The sequence below is a fragment of the Ips typographus genome, linkage group LG10 (genome assembly GCF_016097725.1).
Source record: "Ips typographus isolate SLU linkage group LG10, UJ_Ityp_2.0, whole genome shotgun sequence".
Lineage (NCBI taxonomy): Eukaryota > Metazoa > Arthropoda > Insecta > Coleoptera > Curculionidae > Ips > Ips typographus.
Window position 1 is genome coordinate 6,027,074 of NC_138431.1, and position 15,710 is coordinate 6,042,783.

General features: G+C 39.7%; 1 protein-coding gene across 1 annotated transcript; it reads left to right on the forward strand.

Moving 5' to 3' along the window:
• Positions 1–4: 4 nt before the first annotated feature.
• On the forward strand, positions 5–14,996 carry Prp8 (pre-mRNA processing factor 8). Its single transcript, XM_081988164.1, has 27 exons — positions 5–177; positions 803–1,541; positions 1,600–1,823; positions 1,878–2,003; positions 2,252–2,505; positions 2,561–2,941; positions 2,993–3,219; positions 3,664–3,990; positions 4,043–4,249; positions 4,302–4,592; positions 5,781–5,973; positions 6,035–6,259; positions 6,316–6,664; positions 6,714–7,091; positions 8,864–9,061; positions 9,115–9,408; positions 9,463–9,654; positions 9,713–9,989; positions 10,925–11,085; positions 11,145–11,336; positions 11,393–11,759; positions 12,385–12,672; positions 12,723–12,916; positions 13,335–13,604; positions 13,665–13,776; positions 14,207–14,690; positions 14,746–14,996. Exons 2-27 carry the CDS (start codon positions 813–815, stop codon positions 14,898–14,900), a joined length of 7,095 nt encoding a protein of 2,364 aa, XP_081844290.1. The 5' UTR covers positions 5–177; positions 803–812; the 3' UTR covers positions 14,901–14,996.
• The last annotated feature ends 714 nt before the right edge of the window (positions 14,997–15,710 follow it).

Genomic DNA, 15,710 nt, shown 5'->3' on the forward strand with positions numbered 1-15,710 from the left:
AAATTGCTAGTTCTTTGCGTTTGCTTTGGTGATGTGTGTTTGGTTGGTTTAAAAAGCCGCTATTTTATAAGAATTTTCCGGAAAAACACGTGTTTTTCTAATTTGTGGTTTAGCTAAAATGTGCTAGAGATAGTGGGCAACGTGATGAGCGTTCAGTAGAGACCTACACAACAACAGGTAAGTTTCCGTAAGCAATCGTAGTACTGGCGTTAGCTACAGGCTACAGCATTGTTTGTTTCTACTTGGTTGTTTTTCCTGTAAATAGTGTGCTAATAGCACTTCCTGTATATTCGTGTAGCTGTAACTGAACCATAGACCAGTTAAAACTTTTCCAGCATTTTAAGGGTTATGTTTCCATAATGCTTAGGTAGTTTCCATGTGTGAGTTTGTTAAAGCATAATATAATCATTCTATGGCCTATCTGGTTGCACCGGCGTGTTGCGTGTTTGATGCTATATTTAGTGGTAAAGGTAGAGCCGGATAAAAATTAGCATATTCTATTTTTCTAATTAATTATTTTTGTGGTATGGGTGGCAGTAGTCTGTAGTCAATCAATTGTTTATTTACTCACTGTTAATGTCACCTCATTTGACAGTTCCCAACAATTAACAAGAGTTACTGTCAAATGACGTCACAGTGGATGCTCTAAGCAATATCAATAATAGCCTTCACTGTTTTGTTTGTTAGTGTATTGGCTTTATACAGGGTGTCCAAAACTGTTTCTGCATGTATTAGAATTCTTGTTTTCTTAAGAGACCTAGTTATTTCAATATACTGAGTAAACAAACTGAAACTTTTTCAGATAATACACAATGTCTATACCACCGTACATACTAGGCCCAAATCCATGGGCCCAAATGATGGCTCAGCAGCAACTCGCGGCCGCTCATGCTCAAGCTCAGGCGGCGGCCGCCCAAGCTCATGCTGCTGCTATGCAGCAACAAATGCCGCCCCCCCACCCTAAACCTGATATTATGACGGAGGATAAGTTGCAGGAAAAAGCCCAGAAGTGGCACCAATTGCAATCGAAACGTTTCGCGGATAAGCGTAAACTGGGGTTTATTGAGGCGCAGAAAGAAGACATGCCTCCCGAGCACATCCGTAAAATTATCAGGGATCACGGCGATATGAGTAGCAGGAAATACAGACACGACAAACGCGTGTACTTGGGTGCTTTGAAATACATGCCCCATGCGGTAATGAAACTGTTGGAAAATATGCCCATGCCCTGGGAACAAATCCGGGACGTTAAAGTGTTGTACCACATCACTGGGGCTATCACTTTTGTTAATGAAATCCCTTGGGTTATTGAGCCTGTTTATATCGCTCAGTGGGGAACTATGTGGATTATGATGAGGAGGGAGAAAAGGGACAGGAGGCATTTTAAAAGGATGCGGTTTCCTCCTTTTGATGATGAGGAACCGCCTTTAGATTACGCGGACAATGTTTTGGATGTGGAACCTTTGGAGGCCATTCAAATTGAGTTGGACCAGGATGAAGACTCTGCTATTGCAAAGTGGTTTTATGACCATAAGCCCCTGGTATTTCCTCCTTAACTTAACACTCAGAACATATCTAAAGTTTATTTTTTTCGTATAGGTCGGTACTAAATACGTAAACGGTTCTACTTACCGTAAGTGGAATTTAACGTTGCCGATGATGGCGACACTGTACCGTTTGGCAAATCAGCTTTTAACTGACCTGGTTGATAATAACTACTTTTATCTGTTCGACACCAAGAGCTTTTTCACTGCAAAAGCTTTGAACATGGCCATACCGGGAGGGCCAAAGTTTGAACCACTTATTAAGGATATGAATCCAGCGTGAGTTGCTTCAAGGTTAACAACCATGTATGCCAAACTAATTTTTTTTTTCAGGGATGAGGACTGGAATGAGTTTAATGATATCAACAAAATCATTATAAGACAACCAATTCGGACTGAATATCGTATTGCTTTTCCTTATTTGTACAACAATATGCCGCATTTTGTGCATTTGTCTTGGTAAGTGCGTATTTTTTTGTGACAGTTCTTTGACATAGCAGACCACTTTAAGTTTTACATTTCACTTGCACACTGTCCTGGGTGAAGTGTAATAGCGAAGTGGTATATAAATATGTGGGCGATATGTTCTCCATTTTAGAGTTCTAAGTGGAGGAGCTGATAAACCACTGACAAGTTATTTTTGTGTCTTTTTTTCCAAATAAGTGAAAAACATGATTTGTTTTGGTGTGAGTAGTAATGTCTTGCAGGTATCACGCTCCTAACGTGGTTTATATCAAAACGGAAGATCCGGACTTGCCGGCTTTTTACTTTGATCCGTTAATAAATCCAATTTCGCACCGACACGCCGTTAAAAGTTTAGAACCACTTCCAGACGACGAGGAGGAGTTTGTCCTGCCTGACACTTTACAAGCATTCCTACAGGAAACGCCTCTCTACACGGATAACACCGCCAATGGAATAGCTTTGCTTTGGGCCCCCAGGCCTTTTAACATGCGATCAGGTTTAGTTAAAAAATCCTTGAAGCCTACCAACCTTCATGGCATTTGTCCTTTCAGGAAGGACACGTCGAGCGATTGACGTGCCTCTAGTAAAGTCTTGGTATATGGAGCATTCGCCTCCAGGACAGCCGGTTAAAGTACGAGTGAGCTACCAGAAACTACTGAAATACTACGTGTTAAACGCATTGAAACACCGACCGCCCAAACCGCAAAAAAAGCGCTATTTATTCAGATCATTTAAATCGACCAAGTTCTTCCAAACCACCACACTGGATTGGGTCGAAGCCGGTTTACAAGTGTGCAGACAAGGCTACAACATGCTCAACCTGCTCATTCACCGTAAAAACTTGAACTACCTTCATTTGGACTACAATTTCAACTTGAAACCCGTTAAAACGCTGACAACTAAAGAGCGAAAGAAGTCTCGTTTCGGAAACGGTATTATTTTGTATTTTTAAATTTAAGCCACTATTTGGGTGTTTGTTGCAGCGTTCCACTTGTGCAGAGAAATTTTACGGCTCACCAAGCTGATTATTGACTCGCACGTGCAGTACCGATTGAATAACGTGGACGCTTTCCAGTTGTCTGACGGTCTTCAGTATATCTTTGCTCACGTGGGACAGCTGACCGGTATGTACCGGTACAAATACAAACTGATGAGACAGATTCGGATGTGTAAAGATTTGAAGCATTTGATCTACTATCGATTTAATACGGTGAGTTTTTTTTTTAAACTGAAAATTGTAGGGAGTTTCTTAAAAAAAGTGGGTCAAGTTTGACTGTTTTTGATAAAGTCAAGCTTTTTAAATGACAGAAGTGACTTTGTTTGTAGTTTCTGTTCTGTGACTGTTGTGTCACTGTCTTAAACTTTCCCAGAACTTTTTTAAATTGCCATACGTTTTTAGGAGCATTTTCAAAGTTCAATAGACCTCTAAATGCTAGTGAGAACTTTCTAAAAAGTGCTAGAGGCCTATACAGGTCTTAAACCTTCCCAGAATTGTTTTAAACTCCCAGAATCCTCTAGGACCATTTTGAAAGTTCCATAGACCTCTAAATGCTATTGAGAAACTTTTGAACAGTGCCAGAGCTCTACACAACTGTCTTAAACTTTCCTGTACCCTGTAGACAGACACAAATAGCTTATTTCAAAAGTATTGTAGGGTCCGGTCGGTAAAGGTCCAGGATGTGGTATTTGGGCACCAGGATGGCGCGTATGGCTGTTTTTCATGCGTGGTATCACGCCCTTACTGGAACGTTGGCTGGGCAATCTTTTATCCCGTCAGTTCGAAGGTCGTCACTCGAAAGGAGTGGCTAAGACCGTCACCAAACAACGTGTCGAGTCGCACTTTGACTTGGAGTTGCGCGCCTCTGTCATGCACGACATTGTGGACATGATGCCCGAAGGCATCAAGCAAAATAAGGCCCGCACCATCTTGCAGCATTTATCTGAAGCTTGGAGGTGTTGGAAGGCTAATATTCCCTGGAAGGTGCGTTTTTTTATCAGTTGAGTTTTCTGGTGTAAAGTGTGGTTTTAAACAGGTACCAGGTCTGCCAATCCCTATCGAGAATATGATTTTACGGTACGTGAAAATGAAGGCCGATTGGTGGACCAATACGGCGCACTACAACAGAGAGAGAATAAGAAGAGGCGCCACAGTTGATAAGACTGTTTGCAAGAAGAATTTAGGTCGACTCACTCGGTTATACTTGAAAGCAGAGCAAGAGAGACAGCACAACTATCTTAAGGTCTGTATTCCAACATAAAAAGAATGGAAATACAGGGTGGTTTTATCTATAGGATGGTCCGTACATTTCTCCGGAAGAAGCGGTGGCCATTTACACTACCACAGTGCATTGGTTAGAGTCCAGACGGTTTGCTCCAATACCTTTCCCGCCGTTATCGTACAAACACGACACAAAGCTGCTAATTTTAGCTCTAGAGCGGCTCAAGGAAGCTTACAGCGTCAAATCTCGGTTGAACCAAAGCCAAAGAGAGGAACTGGGTTTGATCGAGCAGGCGTACGATAACCCTCACGAAGCTTTGTCAAGGATTAAACGTCACTTGTTGACTCAAAGAGCTTTTAAAGAGGTAAGTTTTGAATATTGTTTCTATTAACTGTTCCAGTGGTTATATTAGAACGTTGCCAATTTTTCTGCGATAATTTCTGAATTAAGTTTGGTAAACTAACTGAAAGTTATAAGTAACAGTTTAAAATGGAGGCACAACACAGTACGACCAAGTTGGCAACAGTGTTTAGTGTCTTTAACAGATTTTTCTGTGAAATTTTCAATTACTCCCTTACTATGATGTAGGACTGGAAATTACTAACAAAAATCAAAATATGATCCTTTTTTTAGGATAGGTTAGACATTATTTCTATTTTGCTTGCCATATTTCTCAGTATTTATGATAGATTGTACTGAAAGACTTTTCAAACAAATATTTTTCCTAAAATATTGTACCGTCGTACTCCTTAATGACACACTTCTTGTACAACACTGTATATTGTTTACAAACAATAAACTGACACTGACACTTAACCTCGTTATCTGACAACTTCGACTTCACTACAACCATCAACTCAACAACTAACTAACCAGGCCTGGTTCAGCTGCTTATATAGGCTTCCATGGTTTCTAGAAAGTTCCCAAATATTCATGAAATTGACTATCTCTCTCACACTCATTAAGCTGTAACATAAATCTCTCTCTACATAAGCAACTGAGCCAGGATTTTCTAGAACACAGACAAAAGAATGTAGAACGTAAACAAAGCAACGTAACATACAGGGGTAACAACAAATAACTAAAGAAATCCTAATTAATAATCAAAAGTTCGCTTCGCAACAATATTCTTAATTTGATGTTATTAAAGTCTAAGGCTGCCTTGACTGTTAAAGCTTACGGTAAATCCCACTGGTTTAGTAGTTTGTTTGAAGCGAATTTGGGTCTTAATGGACACAATTGGATTTTCAAAATTGTGTGTTTGTTCAAACATTGCAAGAATATTGACTTACCTGACGTGATTACAAAACTAATCTAAAATAAAACTGTTGCTAAGGATAAACCTATACGACGTAGTTTAATCACTCTGAAAGCTAGAAAGGTTGAAACAAATGGCAACATCGCTATTGATAAGTGTCCATTCTCAACAAACAATAAGAAGAATCAAACTAAGTTTAAGGCCTCAATTTATTATTTAATTTTTTTCAAATGAGGCGAATGTGAAACTGGAGAGGTAATCTTTATTATACAGTTTACGTTGTACTAACTTCAGGTGGGAATCGAATTTATGGACTTGTACAGCCATTTAATCCCAGTTTACGACGTGGAACCGCTGGAAAAAATCACGGACGCTTACCTAGACCAGTATCTTTGGTACGAGGCAGACAAGCGCAGGCTGTTTCCACCGTGGATCAAACCGGCCGACACTGAACCCCCACCATTACTGGTTTATAAATGGTGTCAAGGTTTGTCTTATACATTTGTGTCACACTAAACTCTAATATGGATTTTTTTTAAATTAAAAAGGAATCAACAACTTGCAAGGCGTGTGGGAGGTAAACGAGGGCGAATGCAACGTTTTACTGGAATCTAAATTTGAAAAACTGTACGAAAAAATCGATTTGACTTTACTGAATAGGTTGTTGCGTCTGATTGTCGATCACAACATTGCTGATTACATGACGGCTAAAAACAACGTGGTGATTAACTATAAGGACATGAATCACACTAACAGTTACGGAATTATACGAGGTTAGACTACGCTTACGTTCATACGGCGTTGTTGTCAAATTGGAGAGTTTTTCTAGGTTTGCAGTTCGCCTCTTTCGTGACCCAATACTACGGGCTGGTTTTGGATTTGTTGATTTTGGGCTTGCAACGAGCCAGCGAAATGGCCGGTCCACCTCAAATGCCCAACGACTTTTTGACCTTCCAAGACGTTCAAACTGAAACCTGCCACCCGATTCGTCTATACTGTCGCTACGTGGACAGAATTCACATGTTTTTCCGGTTCACGGCTGAAGAAGCCAAAGACCTGATTCAGCGTTATTTGACCGAACACCCCGATCCGAACAACGAAAATATTGTGGGGTACAACAACAAAAAGTGTTGGCCCAGGGACGCTAGAATGCGCTTAATGAAACACGACGTGAACTTGTAAGTTTGCTCTGAATTCCTCAACTATTTCTAACTTAATTTTAAATAGGGGACGGGCAGTATTTTGGGACATCAAGAACCGACTGCCCCGTTCAGTTACCACCATACAATGGGAGAACAGCTTCGTCAGTGTCTATTCCAAAGATAATCCAAATCTTCTGTTCAACATGTGCGGATTTGAGTGCCGCATTTTGCCCAAGTGTCGTACGCAACACGATGAATTCACGCATCGCGACGGTGTGTGGAATTTACAGCACGAGGGCAGCAAAGAACGGACCGCTCAGTGCTTTTTGAGGGTCGATGACGAGTCGATGAGCCGGTTTCATAACAGGGTGAGGCAGATTTTGATGGCCTCTGGTTCTACCACTTTCACGAAAATTGTGAATAAGTGGAATACCGCTCTTATTGGACTGATGACCTATTTTAGGTAAGTTGTTTTTTCTGTAATAAATGAAAACCATTAAATTTATAAGGTGGTAGTTGGGTAATAATGAATGTTTGTAGTTTGTGAATGGTCAAGAAAAAGCAGCCAGCTAAAAGCTGCTTTTTTTGAGCAATCTGCTGAGGTGCATATATCGAACTTAAGGCAGAAGCTGCTCTTTACAGAACTTTTTTAAATTGCCAGAAGCTTCTAGGACAATTTTGAAAGTTCCATAGACCTCTAAATGCTATTGAGAACCTTCTAAAATGTGCCAAGGGCCTCTACAAGTGTCTTAAACCCTCCCAAGACTTTTTTAAATTGTTAGAAGTCTCCAGGACTGTTTTGAAAGTTCCATAGACCTCCAAATGGTATTAAAAAGTTCCAGAGGCTTCTACAAGTGTCTTATACCTTCCCAGAACTGTTTTACATTGCCAGAAGCCTCTAGGACGTCTAGGGCCACTTTAAGAATTCCATAGACCTCTAAAATCTATTGAGAACCTTCTAAAAAGTTCCAGAGACCTCCAAATGGTATAAAAAAGTTCCAGAGGCTTCTACAAGTGTCTTAAACCTTCCTAGAACTGTTTTACATTGCCATAAGCCTCTAGGACCATTTTGAAAGTTCCATAGACCTCTAAATGCTATTGAGAACCTTCTAAAATGTGCCAAGGGCCTCTACAAGTGTCTTAAACCCTCCCAAGACTTTTTTAAATTGTTAGAAGTCTCCAGGACTATTTTGAAAGTTCTATAGACCTCCAAATGGTATTAAAAAGTTCCAGAGGCTTCTACAAGTGTGTTATACCTTCCCAGAACTGTTTTACATTGCCAGAAGCCTCTAGGACGTCTAGGGCTACTTTAAGAATTCCATAGACCTCTAAAATCTATTGAGAACCTTCTAAAAAGTTCCAGAGACCTCCAAATGGTATTAAAAAGTTCCAGAGGCTTCTACAAGTGTCTTAAACCTTCCCAGAACTGTTTTACATTGCCATAAGCCTCTAGGACCATTTTGAAAGTTCCATAGACCTCTAAATGCTATTGAGAACCTTCTAAAATGTGCCAAGGGCCTCTACAAGTGTCTTAAACCCTCCCAAGACTTTTTTAAATTGTTAGAAGTCTCCAGGACTATTTTGAAAGTTCTATAGACCTCCAAATGGTATTAAAAAGTTCCAGAGGCTTCTACAAGTGTGTTATACCTTCCCAGAACTGTTTTACATTGCCAGAAGCCTCTAGGACGTCTAGGGCCACTTTAAGAATTCCATAGACCTCTAAAATCTATTGAGAACCTTCTAAAAAGTTCCAGAGGCTTCTACAAGTGTCTTAAACCTTCCCAGAACTGTTTTACATTGCCATAAGCCTCTAGGACCATTTTGAAAGTTCCATAGACCTCTAAATGCTATTGAGAACCTTCTAATTAGTGCCTCAGGTCTCTACAAGTGTCTTATTTTCCCCGAATTGTTTTTAATCGCCAGAAACCTTTAGTACCACCAAAAGAAACTTAGGACCACTAAAACGTGAAACTATATTTTATCAAATCCATGATTTCAGATCATTTTCAGAGTTTTAGACTATTTTTGTAAAACATTTTGAACGCTAGTAAGGTATATGTTGGTCTAGTTTGTTTCAGACTGGTTTTTGCTTTCTGTTGGATCAATTCTGGGCTTTCTTTGCTCTCTGTACCGTTTAAAACGTGTTTTTTTTTTGTATATTTTAGATTATTTGACCATAGAGCTGTTATTTTTGTCATAACGTAAACCATACTGAATTATGTGACACTTTTTCAGAGAGGCGGTGGTAAACACCCAGGAACTACTCGATCTCCTCGTAAAATGCGAGAACAAAATCCAAACCCGTATCAAGATCGGTTTGAACTCCAAAATGCCTAGTCGTTTCCCTCCGGTCGTGTTCTACACACCAAAAGAACTGGGAGGTTTGGGAATGTTGTCCATGGGTCACGTATTAATCCCACAATCCGATTTGAGGTACTCCAGCTTTGATTTTACTGACTGTTTTCATTACAAGCGCATCTCCAAAGGTGGTCCAAACAAACTGACGTGGGAATCACCCATTTCCGTTCCGGTATGAGTCACGACGAGGACCAGCTGATTCCCAACTTGTATCGTTACATTCAACCGTGGGAATCCGAGTTTATTGATTCACAAAGAGTGTGGGCGGAATACGCCCTGAAGAGGCAGGAAGCCAACGCACAAAACCGACGATTAACGTTGGAGGACTTGGAAGATTCCTGGGACCGTGGCATACCAAGGATCAATACGTTGTTCCAGAAAGACCGGCATACTTTGGCTTACGATAAAGGCTGGAGGATTCGGTTGGTTATTACTTTATTTTGATTTGCAGTTGGTAATAACATTTATTGCCACAGGACGGAGTTTAAACAGTACCAGGTGCTGAAACAGAACCCGTTCTGGTGGACGCATCAGCGCCACGATGGTAAATTGTGGAACTTGAACAACTACAGAACTGACATGATCCAGGCGCTTGGTGGGGTTGAAGGTATTCTGGAACACACCCTTTTCAAGGGAACTTACTTCCCCACGTGGGAGGGTCTCTTTTGGTGAGTTTTGTCCCATTTTTACAAAAAAAAATTATACATTATAAACATACAATTATAGGGAGAAAGCTTCAGGTTTTGAGGAATCAATGAAGTACAAAAAACTGACTAACGCCCAAAGATCCGGTTTGAATCAGATCCCGAATCGTCGATTCACGTTGTGGTGGTCGCCCACCATTAATAGGGCGAACGTTTACGTGGGTTTCCAGGTCCAATTGGATTTAACGGGGATTTTTATGCACGGCAAAATCCCCACCCTTAAGATTTCTTTGATTCAGATATTCAGGGCCCATTTGTGGCAGAAAGTACACGAATCGATAGTGATGGATTTATGTCAGGTGAGTTTATCAAATATTTCTTTTCTAATTCGGAAGTTTGGATTAAACTGACTTAATATTGTTGATTTTGCTTTGTTGTTTAAATCAATGGAGCAGGATTTTCAATGCCCCAAAGTAGTGAAAAGTTCTTCTTAATCATTTATCCCACATTCATGCATGGTTTTGTCAGCAAAACACTAGAATAAAATTTTATTAGTTCAGCAGTACCTGAAAAAATTGGAAAAACCTTCAGGGTGGTCCATATTTACCTTTAAATCCAACTGGTTCAAAAACGGTGCACAGCTTTGTGTATTATGATTTGAGAGAAAAACAAACATTTAATTTACCTTGCTGGACAGTAACATTGTCTAATTATGCGAATTTTAATTATGCGTTTTAAATTATGTTGGAAATAAGGTGCGATGTTGTCTATTTTCCGTTTTTTAACTTATTTAACGCAATAACTGATGTTTTATGTGATTTGATTCATAAAAATCAAATTTTTACGAACAACACTGACGCAGCTAAGAAACCAGTCATAAGAGAGAAACTATTAAAAATAGGTTGGTCATGTGACCAACTGCATTCCTTTTGACAGACTGACACATGTGACTTAGGGAGTTTATTGCCGTCTTTGTCTAATTCAGTGATTTATTATCGTTTCTCACTTATCACAGGTTTTCTATGTATTATTTTGAAATTTCCCTGGCTTCTATGGATTCTCATTTTTCAAACCTTTTTTGTAAGAATCATAATTTGATCCAGAGAATTGAGTGCACTTAACTTAATTTTTGTAGGTTTTGTGAAATTTTTCTTCTGGAAAAAAAAAGCGTACTTGCGTATTTGATGTATCCTACTATGTGCATCAAATTTCTTTAATACGCGACAATGAAACGTTGAAATAATCATTTTGTTACTAGTTTCGATCACTTTCTGAAACTACTTTTGTATATTAGGTATTCGATCAAGAATTAGACGCGTTGGAAATCGAAACAGTTCAAAAAGAAACAATCCATCCGAGGAAATCATACAAAATGAACTCGTCCTGCGCGGACATTCTCCTCTTTTCGGCCTACAAGTGGAACGTGTCCAGACCGTCATTACTGGCGGACACTAAGTGAGTTTGTTCTCTTATAATTGAACAGTGGAAAACAGTTTTTTTTTCTGAATTTACAGAGACACCATGGATAACACGACGACGCAAAAATACTGGATTGACGTGCAGCTCAGATGGGGTGATTACGATTCGCACGATATCGAAAGATACGCCAGAGCCAAGTTCTTGGACTACACCACCGATAACATGTCAATTTACCCGTCTCCTACTGGAGTGTTAATAGCCATTGATTTGGCCTATAACCTTCACAGGTTTGGTTTTTTTTTATGTTTGTTGCCTCGGTGTGGAAGTAATTTTTACGTTTCAGCGCTTATGGTAACTGGTTCCCGGGCTGCAAGCCCTTAATCCAACAGGCCATGGCTAAAATTATGAAAGCCAACCCTGCCCTCTATGTACTTAGAGAGCGTATCCGTAAAGCTTTACAGTTATATTCTAGCGAACCCACTGAACCCTACTTATCCAGTCAGAATTACGGGGAATTGTTCTCCAATCAAATCATCTGGTTTGTGGACGACACTAACGTCTACAGGGTGACCATACATAAAACTTTCGAAGGCAACTTGACCACCAAGCCGATTAACGGCGCCATTTTCATTTTCAATCCCCGTACCGGACAGCTGTTTTTAAAGATTATCCACACATCAGTGTGGGCTGGACAGAAACGTCTAGGACAGGTGATTTATACTTATTTTAAGTAAACTGTTTATTAATGTGTTTTTTCCGTCCACCGTGTATTAACAGCCTTTTTTAATGGACGATGCTAAATCGTTCTTTAATGCACGATTTTTTCATAAGCAACAATAGTATAGTTCTCTCCTGCTTTATTTGTACGAAACAGAGAGAAATAGACTCACATTCTTTAGTTGACATTTACCGTGATCGACAAAACTACCTGTCACTGTCATTGTCAAGGTTGCCTGGGATTTCCGTTTGCGGTGTTACAGGCAAAACAGCGAAAAATATCAAGTAGGCTAGGATTTTACTGTCCTTACTGGAGCCGCATTCGTTTTCACGTCACAATGACGTAATTTGACAGTTGGTGAAATTATAATTTTGCTAAATTACGGAGCTTGAAAACGCAGCAATCTGTCACGTGGTAGCCGTAAGGAACTGTTAAATATTACTAATACTTATTATAATTTTTGCGAGCCAAGGCTACTTGATGAAAACTTTGTTTTGCCTGTACTAACTCCCTCTCTTTCTCGGATTTCTCTTTCTTATGTTGGCCGCACGTTTTTTTAAACTTTTAAACATGTTAAAGAGCGATTAATACATTCGTTGGTTAAATAATTATTTTAGCTGGCTAAATGGAAAACGGCTGAAGAAGTGGCGGCCCTAATTCGGTCTTTACCAGTCGAAGAGCAACCGAAACAAATCATCGTCACCAGAAAGGGCATGCTGGATCCCCTGGAAGTGCACTTGCTGGACTTCCCCAACATTGTGATTAAAGGTTCAGAGCTGCAGCTACCTTTCCAGGCCTGTCTTAAAGTAGAAAAGTTTGGCGATTTGATTTTGAAAGCCACAGAACCCCAAATGGTGCTTTTTAATCTGTACGATGATTGGCTGAAAACCATTTCTTCCTATACTGTAAGTTTACCGTTAAACAAAAATTGTCGCGTTAATTGGTTGGTTTTAAGGCGTTTTCGAGGTTAATTTTGATCTTGAGAGCACTGCACGTCAACACTGAGAGGACCAAAGTGATTCTAAAGCCCGACAAGACTACAATAACCGAACCGCACCATATTTGGCCTACTCTGTCGGATGATGAGTGGATTAAAGTGGAAGTGCAACTTAAAGACCTGATTTTAGCCGATTACGGAAAGAAAAACAAGTAAGTGGAGGTTTTAAATTGAATCTGTTTCAAAAAGCTACAAAACGGAGTGACTGCTCACTATAGATGATTTACAACGTTGCCAAGAGCAGTTTTACAAAGCAAAAAGTCTGACCAAACTGCTTTTTTCAAACTAATTCCGTTATTTGCGGACAAAAAAGTGTAAATAAAGAAAGTAGTAGGAAATTACGTCACATTGTCGCGCTTTTTTGTCTTTGTCATGATCATCAATGCTCTAAGACAAAGATAATCGATAAAATTGTGTCAGTATGCCAAAACGGATGTGACGTCATTTGATAGTAGTTAAAAGTGACGTCACATGCGTTAAGGGCACTCTGACACTTGGGGATTCCGATCTGTCCCTTGTTATGTGCACATTTTCAGAACTAAATTAAAAGATTGTGTGTAATTTTTCTAGTGTGAACGTGGCTTCACTGACCCAATCAGAAATCCGTGACATCATTCTCGGTATGGAGATCAGCGCCCCCTCGGCCCAAAGACAGCAAATAGCGGAAATCGAGAAACAAACGAAAGAACAGTCGCAATTGACGGCCACCACAACGAGAACGGTGAACAAGCACGGTGACGAAATTATCACCAGCACTACAAGCAATTACGAGACGCAAACGTTCAGTTCCAAGACTGAATGGAGGGTTAGGGCGATTAGCGCCACCAACTTGCATTTAAGGTAATTTAAAGGCCCAGTTTTCTCAGTTTTGGTGGGTTAATCGGGGATTTTGTTTGGCAGAACGAATCATATCTACGTCAGTTCTGATGATATTAAGGAGACCGGGTACACGTACATTTTACCGAAGAATGTACTGAAGAAGTTTGTCACCATTTCAGATTTACGCGCTCAGGTGAGTTTTTGCTCTTAATATCCTCGACAAATAAAACCACCCTATATCACTAAAATGTATTATTGAATTAAATATTAAAAGGAGCATTTCACATTAATGTCGACATCTAATAGTAATAGTATAAATCTCCATTTCAAATAGGAGGCCATGATTTCAGATCTAAAAATCACATGACACCATGATTACAAAATTATAGGGTGGCCACGTGACCTTTGGATCATATGGAGTTTAGATCCGACAGAAGGCCGCTAATTACTAGTTGTCATTGTTGTTAAATCTGTCAACTGTCAAACAAATGGCATCCATTTTGAATATTGAATTAATTAATTACTCTCTGAATTTATACCAAAAAGGTATTAAAACTAAAGTTAAAGTTGCATATTGCTAAGATTGTGTTTGTTTCTGTTGTTCGTGAGTTTTTTCCTTTCAGATTTGTGCATTTCTTTACGGGGTAAGTCCGTCAGACAACCCCCAGGTGAAAGAACTCCGTTGCCTGGTGCTACCGCCACAATGGGGCACCCATCAAACCGTACACCTGCCGAACACGCCCCCCAACCATCCTTTCCTCAAGGACATGGAGCCTTTAGGCTGGATTCACACGCAACCGAACGAGTTGCCCCAATTGTCCCCCCAGGACATCACCACGCACGCCAAACTGATGACGGACAATCCAGCCTGGGACGGCGAGAAAACCATCATCATAACCTGCTCGTTTACCCCCGGTTCGTGTTCCTTGACAGCGTACAAATTAACGCCCTCTGGTTTCGAATGGGGCAGACAAAACACGGATAAGGGCAACAATCCTAAAGGGTACCTGCCCAGCCACTACGAGAAAGTGCAAATGCTTCTCTCTGACCGGTTTACAGGGTTCTTTATGGTTCCGGCGCAAGGACCGTGGAATTATAATTTCATGGGTAAGTTGATTAACAACCAATAATTGCAACGTTGCCTGATTTCTAATAATTTCAGGTGTGAGACACGATCCGGGCATGAAATACGAACTGCAACTGGCCAATCCCAAGGAGTTCTACCACGAGGTGCATCGCCCCGCCCACTTTTTGAACTTCTCCTCCCTGGAGGATGCAGAGGGCGCAGGCGCTGACGGTGAGAACTCTTTTGCGTAAAACATTTTGTTTTTGACTGTGAATATCGAAAAGGGCGTAGGTTAAGTTCTTATAGTTGTAATAATACCTAATTCAAAATAAAGTAGTTTTATAGTAGTTTGATTTACAAAGGAAACTTAATTTAAACTTGTTTGGAAATCATTTTACTATGCAACCAGAAATACGACGGGCTGCATACATGTTTGCATACCATTTTCTTGTTATGTCAGAAGATTCATTTTTGTCACAATATAGTCCAAAGTGTCTAGACTATTGTATAAAATTTTCATAAATCTCCCTCTTCAATCTTGCAACCAAGTGACTGCACCAAAACAATAATAAACAAAAATGCTTTGACATTCACCAAGTGTCAAAATTTCTGTGTAGGTAACAAAGCTCAAACTTGGTTTATTATTACCAATATAGAAATCTTGACAAATGAAATTCAGTGCATTCATCATGAAGTACAACAAATAAAACAAACACCAACTAAATAAAACAGTTTTCATTTATTTTTTTAGAATTATTAGTTTATCCATATGTGATATAACACTGATCAAGGTGATTTCACGTTGGCCCACACCCTAACTATGACTTTTTAAAGTAAATTGAAATTATTATAAAATAGCACTAAAGCGACGTTGTAAGACAGTTTTGGTACCGCTGAAAATGATTAGGAAATTGTGGTCCTCGGTGAAATACACACATTTTTAAAGGCGAAACCCATAGGTAGGAGCTACGGTATATAAAGACTTCTTATATACAAAGTTTGAAATATATAAGTATATAATAATTTAATAAATTTCACGTTTGTATTTCCAGTCTAGCCGG